This window comes from Caloenas nicobarica, chromosome 13 (genome assembly GCF_036013445.1).
Source record: "Caloenas nicobarica isolate bCalNic1 chromosome 13, bCalNic1.hap1, whole genome shotgun sequence".
Classification (NCBI taxonomy): Eukaryota; Metazoa; Chordata; class Aves; order Columbiformes; family Columbidae; genus Caloenas; species Caloenas nicobarica.
The window spans coordinates 7360281-7376072 of record NC_088257.1 but is presented as its reverse complement, the minus strand read 5'-3'; the positions used below and the strand labels follow the sequence as shown (position 1 = coordinate 7376072).

At 55.5% G+C, this 15792-nt stretch overlaps 1 protein-coding gene across 1 annotated transcript in view; it reads right to left on the bottom strand.

The window, feature by feature from the left end:
* Window positions 1-1594: 1594 nt before the first annotated feature.
* The window catches only part of CAMK2A (calcium/calmodulin dependent protein kinase II alpha), a 36026-nt gene continuing 21828 nt past the window's right edge, over window positions 1595-15792 (bottom strand). Inside the window, exons 13-19 of the mRNA XM_065643890.1 lie at window positions 15140-15180; window positions 10876-10908; window positions 9732-9780; window positions 8381-8456; window positions 7450-7544; window positions 6846-7083; window positions 1595-6641 (exon numbers count right to left, since the gene is read on the bottom strand). Coding sequence (XP_065499962.1) covers window positions 6851-7083; window positions 7450-7544; window positions 8381-8456; window positions 9732-9780; window positions 10876-10908; window positions 15140-15180 — 527 coding nt within the window. The 3' untranslated portion in view covers window positions 1595-6641; window positions 6846-6850. The remainder of the gene's footprint in view (window positions 6642-6845; window positions 7084-7449; window positions 7545-8380; window positions 8457-9731; window positions 9781-10875; window positions 10909-15139; window positions 15181-15792) is intronic.

Here is a 15792-nt window from a genome sequence, read left to right as displayed (position 1 = left end):
GCCATGGTGGCTGGGGAGTGGAGAGGGCCTGCCATAAACGTTTATGGCCCCAATGAATCCCTCGCTCTAACCTTGACACTATTTACCGAGCAGGAGGGCTCAGGAGGTCATGGTGTTGCCCAGCCATTGCTGTGGGTGCTGGCCGGGGAGCCCGGGCTGGGCCGGCCCTGGGGGGCACACACCGGGGTTTGCATGGTGTGATGGAGTGGGCGGTGGGCTCAGGCATTTCTCAGTGTTGCTGCCAGCCACAATGTGCCAGATGGACCAGGAGAGCCTGATAACCTCCCACGGCATGGAGATGGAGGTGCCTTGGACTGAGAAAGCTGCTCTGGCCTCTGTACGACTGACCTTGTTTACTACATGTGTGTGGTCCTGCCACATTCCCCCAGTCCTCCTGGTAATCGTGGGATCCTCTCCCTTGGCGGCTGCCATCAGTCGGTGTTGAGTACGGAGCGATGGGAAGGACGGAGCAGAGGCTGCACTGGGGGATGTGTTGGGGAGCAAAGCTGACAGCAGCGAGTGGAAACCCAGGGCAAAAAGTGCCAGGGCAGTGGCACAGCCAGAGAACATGTCCCCTGGGCCATGTGTGGCTGTGCACAAGGAGGTGTGGGACTGGCTCCTGGCAGCATATCCTGCTCACGGGGCCAGCAGTGCATCCGCATCCCACACCGCGAGGTGGCCTGGGGTCTGATGCCGTCCCTCCCATGTCCCCAAAGGATGGCAACCCCTCCCACTCCTGTCACTTTGCCCTCCCAGCATGTCCCGCTGCTGTCCTGGGGAGCCCTGGACGTTCTCCCAAGGTTTTGGCGAGACCCTCCGGCAGCCCCGGGTGGGGTGGCGGGCGCACAGGGGCAGTCCGGGGGGAGTGCCCGGGTCTCTGTTGCGGGCTGGGGACGGGGTGACAGCAGTGGCAGGAGCGGTCTGGTGCTGACACCTGCTGGGGCTGCGGCACATGGCAGGTCGGGGATGGGGGGGCACCCCGGCGAGCAGCGGCACCGCGGCGGGGTCCGGATGTGCTGGGCAGGACAGGGACTGTCGCAGCCCGTCCCCAGCCCCCCCGGGTACCCCCTGTCTGCACGGGCAACGCCCGGCAGCTCCTCCTGGGACACCCCCAAACCTGTCCCGAGCTCGGCTGGGGGGGTCTGTACTCCGCACCCTGCAGCACCTGCTCCCCAAAACATCCTCTTGTTGCCCAGTGGGCGAGAGCTCGGCCCCCACCTCCCAGCCAGCCCCAAGCAGCTCATGGGGTCTCCCAGACACCTGCAGCACCCAGACCGCCCTCCCCAGGGAAAGGGCCGGGCTGGGCTGAGCCAGCTCTGGGGGTGACATGAAGCCCTGGGCTCTCCCGAAGCCCCAGGGATGCTGCTGACCAGGGCCAGGCAGTAGGGTACCAGCACCTGCTGCCCAAGGCTCCATCCCAGCCGCGATACTTTCGAGGACAAGAGCGCGGGGACGGAGGGACGAGGCGGTGGCAGACGGTCTGAGTCACTGCAGTGACGGAGAATCATCCGTTTCCATGCTCAGAAGTTCGTAGCTATTTATTGCACTTGAACACCAAGAATAAAACTGACACTCGCCCTCCCTCCCGCACCCACGCAATCCCGGACCCCCCACTGCCCTCCCCAAATAGAGCATCCGAGTTGAGCAGTGATCATTCTGTTAACAGCCACAGGTTGCAAAAAACAAAAACAAAACCAAAACAAAACAAAAAAGAAGAAGAAAAGAAAAAAAACCCTACACAAAAGGAAACTAAACCATTCCCTCCCCCCGCATCAAGCTCCCATTGAATCCAACACGGTCACACTGCTCAACAGTTTGAGTGCACTTACAAAAAAGATAAGAGAAAGGCTTCAGCTGCAACCGTACGGACTGACAGACACGAGGGGACAGGCAGATACCCCTCCCCGGGGCCTGATTTTTTTGTTACTTGACAAAGCTTGGTATACTCTTAATTATAATATATTTTTTTGCAATCATCTTAAATAAATATTTCCATAGAGACTTCCTGTAAGTATATATTTTTTTTATATATATAATATATAAGAGAGAGAGATATCATTTTTTTCTTAAACCACTGTTAACATACTTTCCCTGCTTGTCCAAAAAATATTACAAAAGCCCTAAAATTGTGCAACAGTTAGATAAAAGGGACAACAACCCAAATAAGGAAGGAGCTGCTCAATACAGCCCCCTCCACCGCCCTCTCTCCCACTCCCTGTTGACCTGCAGTTGGGAAGGACATTCAGCTGAGGGGCAGGGAGCTGGTGGGGGACAGATGGCAGAGGGGCCACCAGCCCCTCTGATGTTCCCACAGCCTGTTCACGTCTGGGTTTTCCTGTCTGCTACGGATGGGCTGGGACCTGCACCTTTGGAAGTGGGTAACGGTGAGATCTCTACTGGTTGTTGCATCAAGGGAGGGATGCACTCCATGAGATGTGTCCTGCGGTGGGGAAGGAGGGTAACCCTGGCTTCTGGGATGAGCAGAGGAGATGGTTATGGGATCTTCTGCTGACAGACACCTCTTGGTCCACGGGGCTATATGGTTGCCCTCTCAAACATGGCACCTCCGCAGCTATCCTGCCATGGGTTGCAGAGCAGACCAGGAGCTCAAATTGGGAGCAGATGGCTGCTGCTGCCTGCTCCAACCTCTGGGGTTCCATGGGGGCATCAACTCGTGGAGGGTAATGGGAGGGGAGGCAGGTTTGGGGTCAGACGGGGATTGGGTGCCTGGCAGAGGGGGCAATTATTTGGCGGGGGGGGGAAGACACCTCTCCCAGCTGTGCCTCGCTGGGGTAAGGGGCAGAGCATCTGCTCCTCCAGCAAAGAGTAGAGGCCCAGGAGTGTCCTCTTCGTCCAGAGCAGGTGCAACAGCAAGACCTGAGAAATGATGATGTTGCAGCTGGACCCAGGACGGGAAAACAGGTGACTCCCAAGCCCAGCCATGGAGCTGGGAGCCTGAGACCACCACAGCAAGTGCTTCCACTCAGATATCCCCTGTGGTCTGTGAGAGGTGGAAGAGATGACCAGTTTGGAGGACTTCTGATTTTGGTTTGACCTGGGTGGCCAGGCAACCAGATGAGTCAGACTCTGTCTATACTAGGAAATGAAAGGTGCTGCAGCCTGATCTCCAGCCTTGAGGCCAATAGGGACAGGAGGTCCGTGGTGGTAAACTCCATCCCAACAAGGTGGCCTTGTCCATATTACTTATCGGGAACACACCCTGCACCTTGTCTTGCCCAGAACAATGGTGGGAATGTTGGGGCAATGTCAGCACATGCCAGGGATGGTGCCAACCGCTTAAAAGCACAGACATAACAGCAGCATCCCTAGCTCTGTGACCCAAAGAAGGATACTGGCAGTTGATGATTATTTTTTAGTTTTCCTGCAAGTTTAGGAGAAATCAGGAAATGTGAAGGAAGATCGAGACAGCAGCTGTTCACTGTGACTACTGAAAGAAAGGGTGGTGGTATATCAGTGCTTGCTCAAAGATGTTCTGGGGATACAGGAATCTGCTCTGGAGAAGCAGGGCAAAGTGGGGAAAAGAAATCAGGCAGAACAGAACCCTAAAGTGCAGGTGCTTAATGCTGCCAGCGTGGGCAGGTTGGGAAGTTGGGTCTTCCTTGGTCAGGCTTCAGCCTGACTGGAAGACTAGAAGCAGTTGAAACCCCAGACTCTGCTGCTGTTGGAAAGGACCAGGAGCATTTTAGGTGTTGCAAGGACATCCAACTACCTCCAGACGAACCCGTCCCTAGAGAGATGACCATAGAGGAACCTCAAGGAGGAGAAATCACCTCCAAGAAGACACCTCAAAGCCCCTCTGGAAACCAAGATGTTCCTCCCTAGCAGTGACTGTCCAAAGTGGGCTCTCAGTGAAAGGAGATTGTGTCTACCCCAGCAGCATATCTGTCATCCCCAACAAACCCCACAGCACCCTGTGTCCCAGTCCTTTCTCCAGTAGCAGCTACTGGAGCAGCTTCACCCTCACAGCCCACCCGAGGTCCACAGCTACCAGCAGCTCCAAAACAAGGCTGAAATGGCACATGCTCTACAGCCCCCATGTAGAGCCCTGCCGTGACCTCCTCCTTCCTCATCCATCTCATACCAATCCCCAAAAATATTCCTGATACCTGGAGAGCCTGGGCATCAGGAGATGGATGAGACACTCACCATGGCTGGCTTCAGAGCCAGCTCTGGAGAGGGAGAGAGAGAACTGTGAAAGAGCTGAGTCCTTCCTTTAAAAATGAAAAAAACTTCAGCACTACGTGACTACAGGAAGAAAAACAGATCTGTAAAAACACCCAAACTCTACCTTAAAAGCTAATCCTCTCCCTGCATGGATTTCCCTGCTTTGGGGCCATCTCTTGCAAGACAACGCAGCTCCACGGTCAAACAGCACAAGTCTACCAAGGGCATGAGGACGCATATTTGCACACGTGGAGCATTTGTGTGATTTGCCCCCAAAAAGGCATCTCCTATACATATCACCAGTAACCATCACACCGCCAGCACAGTGGAACCCACCAAAACATATTTCAGGGCCTGTTCATGCACCAATAGTTTGGGTTTCTTCCTCTTCATCCAGTGGGAAAATATTTTTGCAGTCTGCAAAGATGCGGCTGTGTTTTGCACAGCAGCTGTCCCTGCCTCCACAGAGAGCAAAGCATTCAAAACCACAGAAAAGGCAAAATACACGCTCAGAATTTACATGGAGGAAACATTTCCTTTTTTTTTTTTCTTTTTTTTTATGTCCAAAACAAGCGGTTTTTTGTTCATTTCTTTGTTTTTCAACACACGCACCATCTAGAAAGTTAAACGCCATGCAGATGAAGAGAGTGCAGCTAGAAAGTCCCCCAGGGCAGCAGCGCTGCAGGAGCCTCCCATCAACAAGCAAAGAGGTTCCAGTCGGAAAAAAGGTAACAAGAAATGGAAGAATTGCCAGACAAATACCCACCCTCGGACCTCTACCTGATGGCAAAGAGGTGAGACCAAAATTCCCCTTCCCGGCCATGTCTTCTGTCCTGAAAGCCACGTCCTGGTGGCTCCCCAAGAGCCACCACCTGGGTTTGTCCTGCCGGAAGACCCGTGGGATGTGGGAAGGTGCCCTGGGAGGGGGTGTCCCGGGAGAGGGTGTCTCTAGGACACGGGTGCCTTCGCCCGCCCGGTGCTGCGGGATGGGATGGGACAAGCCGCCACAGTACGGGTGGGGGCTGGCAGCCACGGGAGCCCTGTAGAAGCATCACAGCAGCACAACCCCTCTCCAAAATGTAAACGCGACAAAAAACAGCAACCCCTGCAAATCCCCCCACCCTGCCCCAGCTGAATGTTTCTAGTTATTACATAAAGATCCATTTCAGCAAATACTCAAAATCAAGTTACGAAATACACGGTAGGTTGTTGGGGTTTTTCTCCCTATAAAAAGGCATGCGCTCAAAGTAGAAGACAGCTAAAGGCTTGTTTGTTTTCTTCGAAGCACAATCAGATTCTGCAGAGTTTTGTTACTTTATAAAGCTTGCATTCCTCGTTGTCGCTGGAAGGAGTCGTATGGGTGATGGAGGTTTGTGGCCCAAATCAGTGGCCAGCTCAGCCGCCCTCATCCCAGCCTGGGAGTGGGGAACGGGGGGAGCACCAGGTGCTGCATGTGAGGGGCAGGGGGGGGTGCTCGGCGGGGCTGGGTGCTGGGGTGAAGGATCCAGACTGGGTGGAGGGTGGGGAGGAGGGTGAAGGAGCGATGCTACCGCCACGGCATGTCTGGGAGAGCCCCAGCTCCCGGCTGTGCTGATGCGGTGCTGGGATGCAGTTGCCTTTTGCCTCCTCTCTTCTCCCAGCTCCACTGGTCCTTGCTCCGAGGGGAGAAGGGAGGAAGGAGGGAGAGCATCCCCCTTGGCACGGCAGCCGCTCAGAGCCAGGGTGCAAACCTACTCACTCTCCTGGGAAGGAGCTTACTTACACTCCTGGGAAGGGAAAATAAACAGATAGTCTTTACTCACCCATCCAAACACTGCCCTCCTCACCCAGGGGCACATGGAATATGGAATTTGCAAAGGGTTTAAACTGCAGTTCCCCGGCCAAGGCTGCTGGGAAGCGGGAGCTCAGGTCAGGAGCAGGCGGGAGCCATGGCAGCAGACAAGGACCTCGATAGCAGCAAAGCAAAATCCACCGGTGCACAGGGAGGTTGTGGCACAGAGCGGCTCAAAACTACCCCACTTCCCTCCTCTTCCTCGGGGGGCTCCCAGCAAAAGTGGGGATGAAGGCAGATGATAAGTCCGAACCCAGTTCAGGAGATGCGCGGGGTGGTGGGGGGTCCCACCAACACCATGCAGCTGAGCAAGGAGGCTTTTACCCCAGCACACGATATCTTGTCGGCCAGATACTCAGGTTTAGGTTCATGGTTTCTCTTTTCTTGGTTCATGCAGAGGAAGGGGGCCCAGCGCTATGGCCCCAGCAGGATGGAGGTTTCAATGGGATGCTCGTGCAGTGCTGGCAGGGCCATCGTGTGTGTGCGGTGAGAAGCAAGGGATTATTCCAGCGGGAACCAAGCAGCAGAGCCAACAGCCAAAGTCCCGTAGGTGAAGATGTTGGAGGAGGTTTCCTCTTGGTAGTCAGTCAGTGACAAGCCCCACACAGGCAGGACCGTGCTTCAGCTGCAGAACACAAACCGGGCAGAGAGGGAGTTTGCTTTGACCATCCCTTTGGCAGAGCATCCCTCTCCCCATCGCCATCTCATGGCCATCTCCTCCCCACTGCAGATCCTCAGGGCAGGATCTCACACGCTTTGTAGCCTCGACCATGCAAGGAGCCCACACCGTCCCCTCTATGTCCCCCTTGCCCCATTCCCAGAGCCTCACAGGGCTTACTGCGGTAGGACCGAGGGTGCACCGGATCTGTGAAAGTGGACGATTTGCCATTTGCCATCCCGGCGGTGCCAGATGCGGGTCTCCTCGGATTGGGCAGTGCGGGGGATCCCTCCCGCATCCACGTACTGCGTGATGCGGATGTAGGCGATGCAGGCGGACTCGTCTCCCATCAGGTGAATGTGGGGGTTCAGGATTGTCGTGTGCACAGGCTTGCTGTTCCGGGACCACACTGGAGAGGGGACAAGTACAGGTAGCTTTAGGCAGGGGAAGGAGTTTGGGTGGCTCTTGCCCAGGTCAGGAAGGGGAGATGCTTGGGTTAAGCTCTCTGCTTGGAGGGGCTGAATAAATGCTGCATGGGTGTGTTCAGGATGGGTCCACCTAGAAAGCAGCTACTCAAACAATTCCTCTGCGTAGAGCCCAGCCTCAGCTGACCTAGCAGGCTTGATTCATCTCCTGCTGAGATCTTCCAGATCAGCCAGAGATGCTCCCAAAGCCACATTCACCCTACTCTCTCCAGCAAGCTGATGGAGGTCAAGGCACAGCTGGGCCCGTGGGAGATGGGAAGAGTCCCTTGGGAGGCAAGGGGGCTGCTTACGGTTTTCGAAGTAGAATCGGTGGAAATCCAGGCCTTCCACGAGGTTGCCCAGAGCCTCGGGCTCGAAGGCAGTCATTCCAGGGTCACACATCTTCCTGGGGAGGTGGGAAGGGAAGAGAAAAGGGGGAGGTTGTTTCACGGCTTCTGGCATGAGAGCTGGCAAAACTCAAACAGTTCATGCTCAAGATGACTCCCCCTCAGCCTGAAACCAAGGAGCCTCTGCACCAGTGAGCAATTTGAGCAGAAGTCTGACCTCATCCCTGCACTCTGCATGAAGCCCACCCCACCTCACCTCCAGCCCACCAACGGCAGCCAGGAGCCCAGCAAGGCAGGGTGAATTCTCCATTGGCCACCATCTCCAATTAAACCTCCGAAAACACTGCCATCTTCTTTGCAAGAAAGCAAAACAGCAGGGAAAAACTCATATTCTCTGCTCTGTATCAAAATATCCCTGCCAAGATTCTCTGAGGCAGGGATGAAGACCTGCACTTGCTCAGAAATCACTAATTAAATAGGCTTTGGACACAGAAGAAACATTCTCTGAGGAGCATCAGCTCAGCGAGTGGAAAGCAGTTACGCTTCCAAGCAGCCTGCAGCAATCTGGATATAATGGATACCATGGATGCAATGTTCCTTCTTCCACCACAAATCACATTTACAGTTATTCATCCTTCTGCAAACCAGGAAATGGGCTCATCCATGACAATGAGACCAGAGAGATGTGGCCAGCTGAGTGTGAGAGAAGCAACAGGTTTGGAAAATGGTGTTCTGGGCTTCACTTGTTTGGTCTACATGCCCCACCACCATGACAACCTGGTCACCCAGCCCTGGGCAGCAGTAAAACCTCCCAGGTTGTGTTGTCACAGTGAGAGCACCCACTTCGGGGGGCTGAGCCCACACCCCAGCCAAAACCCACGCTGGGCTCACTCACGTGTAGGACTCAAAGTCGCCATTGCTTATTGCTTCGATCAGCTGCTCTGTGACTTTAATGATTTCTTGCTTCCGAACTGTTGGTTTAATCAGAAAAATAACAGGAGAAAACAAAACAAAAGTGCTGGTGCTGCAATATTGGTGAGGTAATTTTTTTCTCGTTAGAAACAGACAGTGGGACATTGGGGCCCACTGGAAACTGTCCAGGGGAAAAGCAGGAGAGGGACTTGGGAGAGAGATGTGGGGAAGGGCTCTTCATCCCCATAGAGGAAAGACCTCCAAAGTCAGGGCAAAACTGAAAAGTCCTGTATTTTCCTAAATAGCAAAAGAGTTAAATCATGGAGTGGTGAGCTGCCCCCAGTCCAGAAAGGTGGCACAGGCAAAGCTGTGCCAAGCCAGGACTTTCTACCCTGTGAACTCAGAGCAGGGGCCAGCCAGGGCAGGCTGGACCAAGGATGCTCTCACCTCCCTCTGAGATGGGAGGAGAGGGTCTCAGCTGGGTGGACGGGCAGCTGGGTGATGTGGCCATGCATCCCGGGAGACACAAGGAGGGACCCTGCGAAGGGCACGGCTGCTGCTGGGGAGCTGGGATGCTGCCGGCTCAGCTGGAAAGGGATCAGGCTTCGAGAGCCGGTTTTGCTCCCAGGGATGCGGGAGGAGCTGCCAGAGGTAACCCTGGCCTTATTAACGAGGCTCCGCTTCAAATGCAAATCGGCGTCATGCCTGACTTAATTCTTTTTTGTACCGTGGCTAATGACAGGAAAGGGAGCATGTTCCCGAGAGTCGTTCAGAAAGGAGGAGAGGGACCCCTGTCACTTTCCCAGCACCACCTGCCTCCGCCCCCCATCTCGGGGAGCCCTTCTCCGGGAGGACAAGTGTCCCATTAACTCTCATGTCAGGCCAAAGTCCATCTTGCTTTGTGCTGAGATTGCTTCGTTGAGAGACTTTACAAATTAGCACCAATAAATTATTCCCTGGGTTATTCTTAGAAAGTTGGCTGTGGCAGGCGGGAGGGAGGCAGGGATTTCCCCTGGAGGCTTTTTTCCAAAGGGCCATTTATTCTGCAGGAGCAAGTGGCTGGGCTGCTATCACGGCAGATTTCTGCCATTTCTATGCCTGCTTTCAGGGAACATCCCTGGTTTTGGCAGCCCCCCATCCTCACCAGTAGTGCCCCAGCTCCTCATGGCAGCGACTCAGCAGTGAAACCACCCAAAGAGTTAAAGCAACTTCTGAAGGGCCCCAAGGGAGCACAATGGTGGTGGGTTTCGCTGTAGCAAATATCTTTTTAGGGGTGGCCCAAGGGCACCCCTCTGAAACAGTTCGCCCATCCTCCCAAGTGCCCTTGCCAGTACCTTTGGTGTCTTCGTCCTCGATGGTGGTGTTGGTGCTCTCTGATGATTCCTGAGCAAAGAACAGAAAGGAGAGACGGGGCGGTGAGAGGGGTCTTCTCCCCGCGCCAGACGGAGCTCGTGTGTTTGACAGCCCCCCGAGTCCGACCCCACAGCGCTTGACTTGTGCCAATGGACAGAAACCGAGGAAAACGCCAGCAGGTCCAACCCGTCCTCAACCACAGCTCTGGGGCAGCGCTGGCAGAGCCCTCCCTGACCTCCACCCCTTGTAGCCAAGGGCACAAGAGCTGGGCTGTGGAGGGTCTCGTAGGAACGGTGCTGCCTTCCCTACCGATGCCTGTGGGGACAGAGACGGGGGCAGGTCCAGGGGGGTTCGGTGGGTTCCTAGGAGTGGTGCAGGAGGGGCAGGGAGAGGGGCTGTGCAGGGGTGGAAGACACCATGTTGACTGTACGATAGAGAGAGAGATGTACAAATTAAACAGCGAGGAGGAGCTGGGATGAGAAAGAGGGGACTGGTGCAGGAGTGAGAGAGACCACACTGACCGCAGGGTAGGGAGAGAAATGTACAATAAAACAGAGTGCTTCCAAGACCCACATGGACCACCGAAGGCTGAGACAACAGCTCTTTCAAGAAACAGCTGAGCAACTACACAGATTTGGGGGTGGAGGGGGGTACTGACCCCCCGTCTCTCTCCAGGAGCCCCATCAAGGCGACTCTGCTAGCGGAGCTAGAGCAATGGCTCTGCTAGCTCTTCCCAGCAGAGCCTTGCTTTTGTATTACCCATAATACCCCGATGTAGGTTGGCAAGGTGTCCCATGACCATACAGTCCCCGCAGAGGCATGGAAGATGTTTCTCCAAGGCTCCTTGGACCGATGCAGCCTGCAGACCTGAGTCAGGAGAACTGGGAGAAACGGCATGAGAACCCATCAGCAAGAACCAGGGCTGGCTTCCCATCAGCTGGTGGCCAGCAAGTGCCTGCACCAACCCTGTTAATGGGGTTTGTGGGTGATACGGCTTTGAGGACGTTCCCTCCAACCCCGCTGTCCCTTCTTCCCTACCCCGAGGTAACTTCCAAAAACAGGGGAAGCTGGAACATGTGGAGAGGCCCAGCAATATCGGCATTGAGGAAGACGAAGGACACTCACCATTAACTGAACGCTGGAACTGGACTTTCTTTTCTGGAAAAACAAGGAGAAGAGATGGAACAGGAAGAGGCACAGAGTGAGAAAGGCAGAGAGCGACACGTGAGAGGCAGCAGCTCCTGAGCCACCCTTTGTGGTCCTTGTGGAGGGGCAAATGAAAGGCGTGAGGGGGCAACCTGGTGCTCCTGTGGGGACGTTCCGCTAGCTGCCATGCTGGTGGTGCCTTGCCAGCTCCCCCCCCCGTGTTCTTGCTGGCTCCTTTCTCTCCTGACCTGCCATAATCTCTGGTGTTGCTCATCCCAAGGACCTGCCTAGTCCAAAAGGGAGTCGCCGACCACTCTGGTGGCTGTGCGACCAGGCCAGCAAGCTCACAGGAACAGCAGCGGGATGCTGAAAAGCTAAGGCAGCTCCACCACCTGTACAGCCCTGCACCCGGTGTGAATGCCCTACTGACATTTGCAGACTCTGGAGCTGTTCTGGGAGCATCTGCCCATGCTGCTGACTAGTGTGGAGATGCTCAGTTAGCTTTGGAGCAAGACCAGTACTAAGCTGGCTGGTTTAAAGCCAGCATGGCTATTGCTACTGAACCCTGCAAGGCAGACACACAGTGTGAGAAGCTGTCCTGAGCTCGAGTGCCTTAAATCAGGACAAGTCCCCTCCAAAGACAAAACCTTACACACGCACATATTTATCTCCAGCCTTGACCACTACCACCAGGCTTTAAGGCTTTTGGGTTGCATGACTCCATAGCCACATTTGTGCTTACAATCTACTACTACTTCTGGACTCTCCTGTGCTCTGCTCCCTGTCTCCATCTTTAATCTAGCCAGGAGACAGGGGGATGTGCACACTAGCCTCATGCTCTTTCTCCACCTCCAGCTCGCAGGGGATAAATCACAGCAGGGGACAGGAAACACCAGTGCGCAGGAATCGGAAGCTGCAGTGCCAAATGACAGTGTCTTTTACCAGCATATTTCACGAGGCACCAGCTCTGCAGAGGGAAAAGCAGCACACACAGTGCAAATCTCTTGGACAAATCCACGAAGCGACCCATTAGAGTACATGGGTGGGCTGCAGTGTAAAAACTGCTGATATCCATCCCCTCTCATTGCTCCTTTCACAGCCTAACTGGCTCCCACCAGCGTCATCACCAAGTTTCCCTCTCTGCAGGTGCAGCTCTCCCCTTCCTCGCTAGGTCCTACCTTAATTCTCACCCCTCCTTCACCAAAACAACAGATGTCCTGATGGGCAAAGTGAGCTGCGGTATTTTGGAAGGAACCTCATGAGAAACGGAGCTGCTGGAGTTGGGCTGTCTGCAGGGAGGGCTGACAGCCTCTGCTACCCAAGGACATGAGACGGGGCAGTAAACTGCAGAAATTTCAGACGCAACAGAATGCAACACAAAGCAGTGACCGCGTCGAGTCTGGACATACAGTAACAGGATGCAACATGGGGCAGTGAGCTCATTAATTTAGGACGGGACAGGATGTGACATGGGGCAGTGATTTCATTAGTTTACAATGGGACAAGATGTGACACTACACAGGGCAGTGAAGGTATCATAGCTGCTGGGACCAGAGGACTTCACACAGACCCCAGAGCAGGGATCGAAGGGGATTTTCAGTCCCATAAGTGCTTTTAGTGAGAAATCTCCTTGGGAGGGTGAGTTTTGAGCCCTTTGAGCCTAGGCTAGCACCATCCCAGTGCTGAAGGGCTGCGAAGGCAGCACCAGCTACCTGCTGCCCAACTACGGAGCTTTGGGCAAGAACAGCAGGGGTGGCTGCCTGGGACCTGCCTGCTCTCATGGGGATGGTCAGTCGAGCAGGTTTCTCTAAATGGGGACCCAACTCTTCCAACAATGAACCACACCACATGGCTTGACTTACAGCCCTGCTCTGAGCAGACAGGACCGTTCCCTTCTCACCTTCCCACCCACGGCAGGTTTCCAGGTTCCTGCCTCACTTTTACAGCAGGATAGAAATAAATGAGAACCACTCAGGGATGCCCTGGCATCTGCCAGCTGCCCATGGTGGGCCATGAAAGCTTCTCCTGGAGCACCCAGTGTCTCTGTGCCCCCGTGAGCCGGTTACGCTGCAAGTGCTCCCAGGCTGAGCAGGGGAATGAGAGGTGGGAATGGTAACGCTGAAGGTGCCCAACACAAGCAACTTGCTGGGAATGAGCCTGCCTCTACTTCGTCTTCTCTTCCTCTACCTTTCTGGCCATCTAGCCAGGCTGTCTCACCTCCATTTGTTGGAAAGGGGGCAATAAAAAAGCAAACTCGCTCTCCAGAGTTCATACACCCTCTTGAGCTGAGTGTTGGCTGGTAGACTGCACTCGGGATGAAGGCTCACTCGCTGCTCCCTGCTCATCGGTGAGGGGCTAAGGACTGGGGATACACACCAGCCTCTCTGATCCCGCTCTGAAACCAGGCCCTCCTTGCTGGGTTTCAGTGGTGTGCCAGAAGGCTGTTTACCTGAACTGGGTATTTTGCTGCAACAGCAAGTGCCCCTCTTTCCAGGATAACCTCTGCCCTCAAAGCTAATTTGAAGACCTAGAAGGACCATTGTTAGCTAGTTTGGCTGGTAAACGGTCCTCTGTCACCACACCAACCCTGTGATGATAGAGATGAAATTCAAGGCTGTCCCTTTCTGCTGGAAACTTAGATTCAGGACCGTGCCTGACAAAGCTTCTCCATCCTCCAGTCTCTCCTTTTACAGCTTAAAAATGCATCTCCTGATTGCTCTCACCTGTGCTCCAGCAGCCCACACAAAGTCAGCTCTACCTGTGGTGTCACTTCTCAGGTGACTTCCAGAAGCAGCCGGGACCTCAGAGCAGCAGAGGACAGGCCGGCAGAGGCTGGCAGATGGGTTGCTGTGACTCCCGTGGGACCTGTCCCCTCTGTGCCAGCACTGTTGTCCAAAACTAGTGATCCTGTCCTGGAAGCCACATGATATCCTGACATCATGGCCCAAAGCAAAGTCCTCTCATAGCAATGCAGGCAATCAGCTTCATGTTGCAGAATAATGCTGCATGGCCAGAATGGTCTGTTGTAGAGCTGAGCCCAGGTTTGGAAGGTTGTGCATGGTCTCAAACCTTGCAGCCTTGGCCTGTCCCAGTCTCTGGGTCTGGAAGGAGTGGGAAAAAGACAAGCCCTCCCCAAACCTCTGGCTCCACTGACTATTTGGACTGAAAAGCCAGCTGAGGGCTTTGCTCTTCCAAAACCCTGTGCCCTTTACAGCCCAACAGCTGGGTTCCTACGAAGGGACTGGAGGAAGAAGAGCAGCCATGCTGCAGTTGGGGTCCCAAAGTTCTGCCTGACACCTTGCACCTTGCCCTGCAATGGGGGATGTGACCACGTCAGCTCTGCCCTGCTGGGTGATCACTTGTACTCATGAAGGGAACAGGGAAGGAGAGAAAGACCCTCACATGGGCCATTCCTTCCTTCAGGAGGAGTTTGACAGAGCTCACTAACCACCACATCTCCATATCATCAGAAGAAGCTGCTCAGCAGCAGGATTTTGCTGTCTCCAGGAGCCACCTTGTCCTAGAGAAGACCTGTGGCCCCACCTGAGCACTCTGCAGCCTGAGAAACAAGGTCTACCAAGCACCAGCTTGTTTTTGAGCATCACCAAGCCATTTGCTCTGTCAAACATCACCAACTTCATTTGCTCTGTCCGCACTGGGTACAGGAGGCTGGCAGTGAAGCTGAGAGGGTTAAAGGCACCGTGTGTCACCCAGGAGCACGCCAGCCCTTGGGGGCAGGATGGGACAGGAGCTGGGGGGCAAGCCCAGCCCCACCAGCCACAGCCCCCGTGGCAGCGGGACGTGTGCCGGGGCGAGCGGGAGATGTGGTCACCCATCTCACCAGACGGCTGCTGCCAGGCTGATGCAGTGGCTCCAGGCTGCAAAGTGGCCTCTCTTTGCCCCCTGTCCCCTCTCCTGGCCCAGCTGCTCCACTTCCCTGGGGGCAGCAAGGGGTGAGAACATTTTGCAGGCAATGAAACAGCAGTGAATTCCCCCCGCGGACCCCTCCAGCACCAGCCTGCTGCCCTCGCTCGCCGCACTGAAAAGCCTCCTGTCCTGGCAGGAGCCGAGCTGGTGGCACAGGGACACACCGGGGCAGCTGGGCCAACAGCTGCCCTTTAAAGCGCAGGGTGTCACGGGGACTGCTGGCACAGTACGGAGACTCTGGCACAGCATGGAGACCCCCATCACCTCCCCAGCAGCGGCAGGGCAGGTGGGAGAGGGCGGTGGGGAGGGGGCTTACCTTCACGCCGTCATTCTTCTTGTTGCCACCACTCTTGCCTCCTGGAGAGAGGAGGAAGGAGGTTAGGAGAGCCAGGCAGGGCACAAAGACCAGGAGGCCGAGGATCAGCAGCATGGTGCCGGGCGAGAGAGCGGCAGGACCCCGCAGGACCAGACAGTGGGTTTCGTCCTCTCTCCAGCGATCCCCGGGAGCTCAGGGGTGACCTCGCCGACACCGTCCCGTCCTGCCCCAGCAGCTCCCGGCCAGAGGCATGACCGGTCTCCTAACGTCACGCTGAGTCCTCGGAGTGGCTCGGAGAGGGCTGGCAGGGCTGTCCGGCGGCAGGCAGGCTCCGGCCGGGGGGTGCCGGTGACCGAGCACGGTGCGGTGGAATGGGCTGCCCGCCTGCCGCCCTCTAATTTTAGCCCCATGCTGCCGGGGGATCATGTGCTGCCGGCCCGCCAGCCCAACAGCTGCAGCCCACATTTTGACAATGATGAAAAGCAGATGCCTTCCCCGGTGCCCACCTACCGCTGCTGGCACTGCCACAGCCCCCCAGGCTGTGCAGACACCCTGCTCCCTCTGCCCCCCTGGAGCAGGGCGGGATCTGTGGGGCTCAGCCCCACACGGGATCCCATCGCCCACCAGCCTCTCAGTGCTCCTGGGCAGAGGAA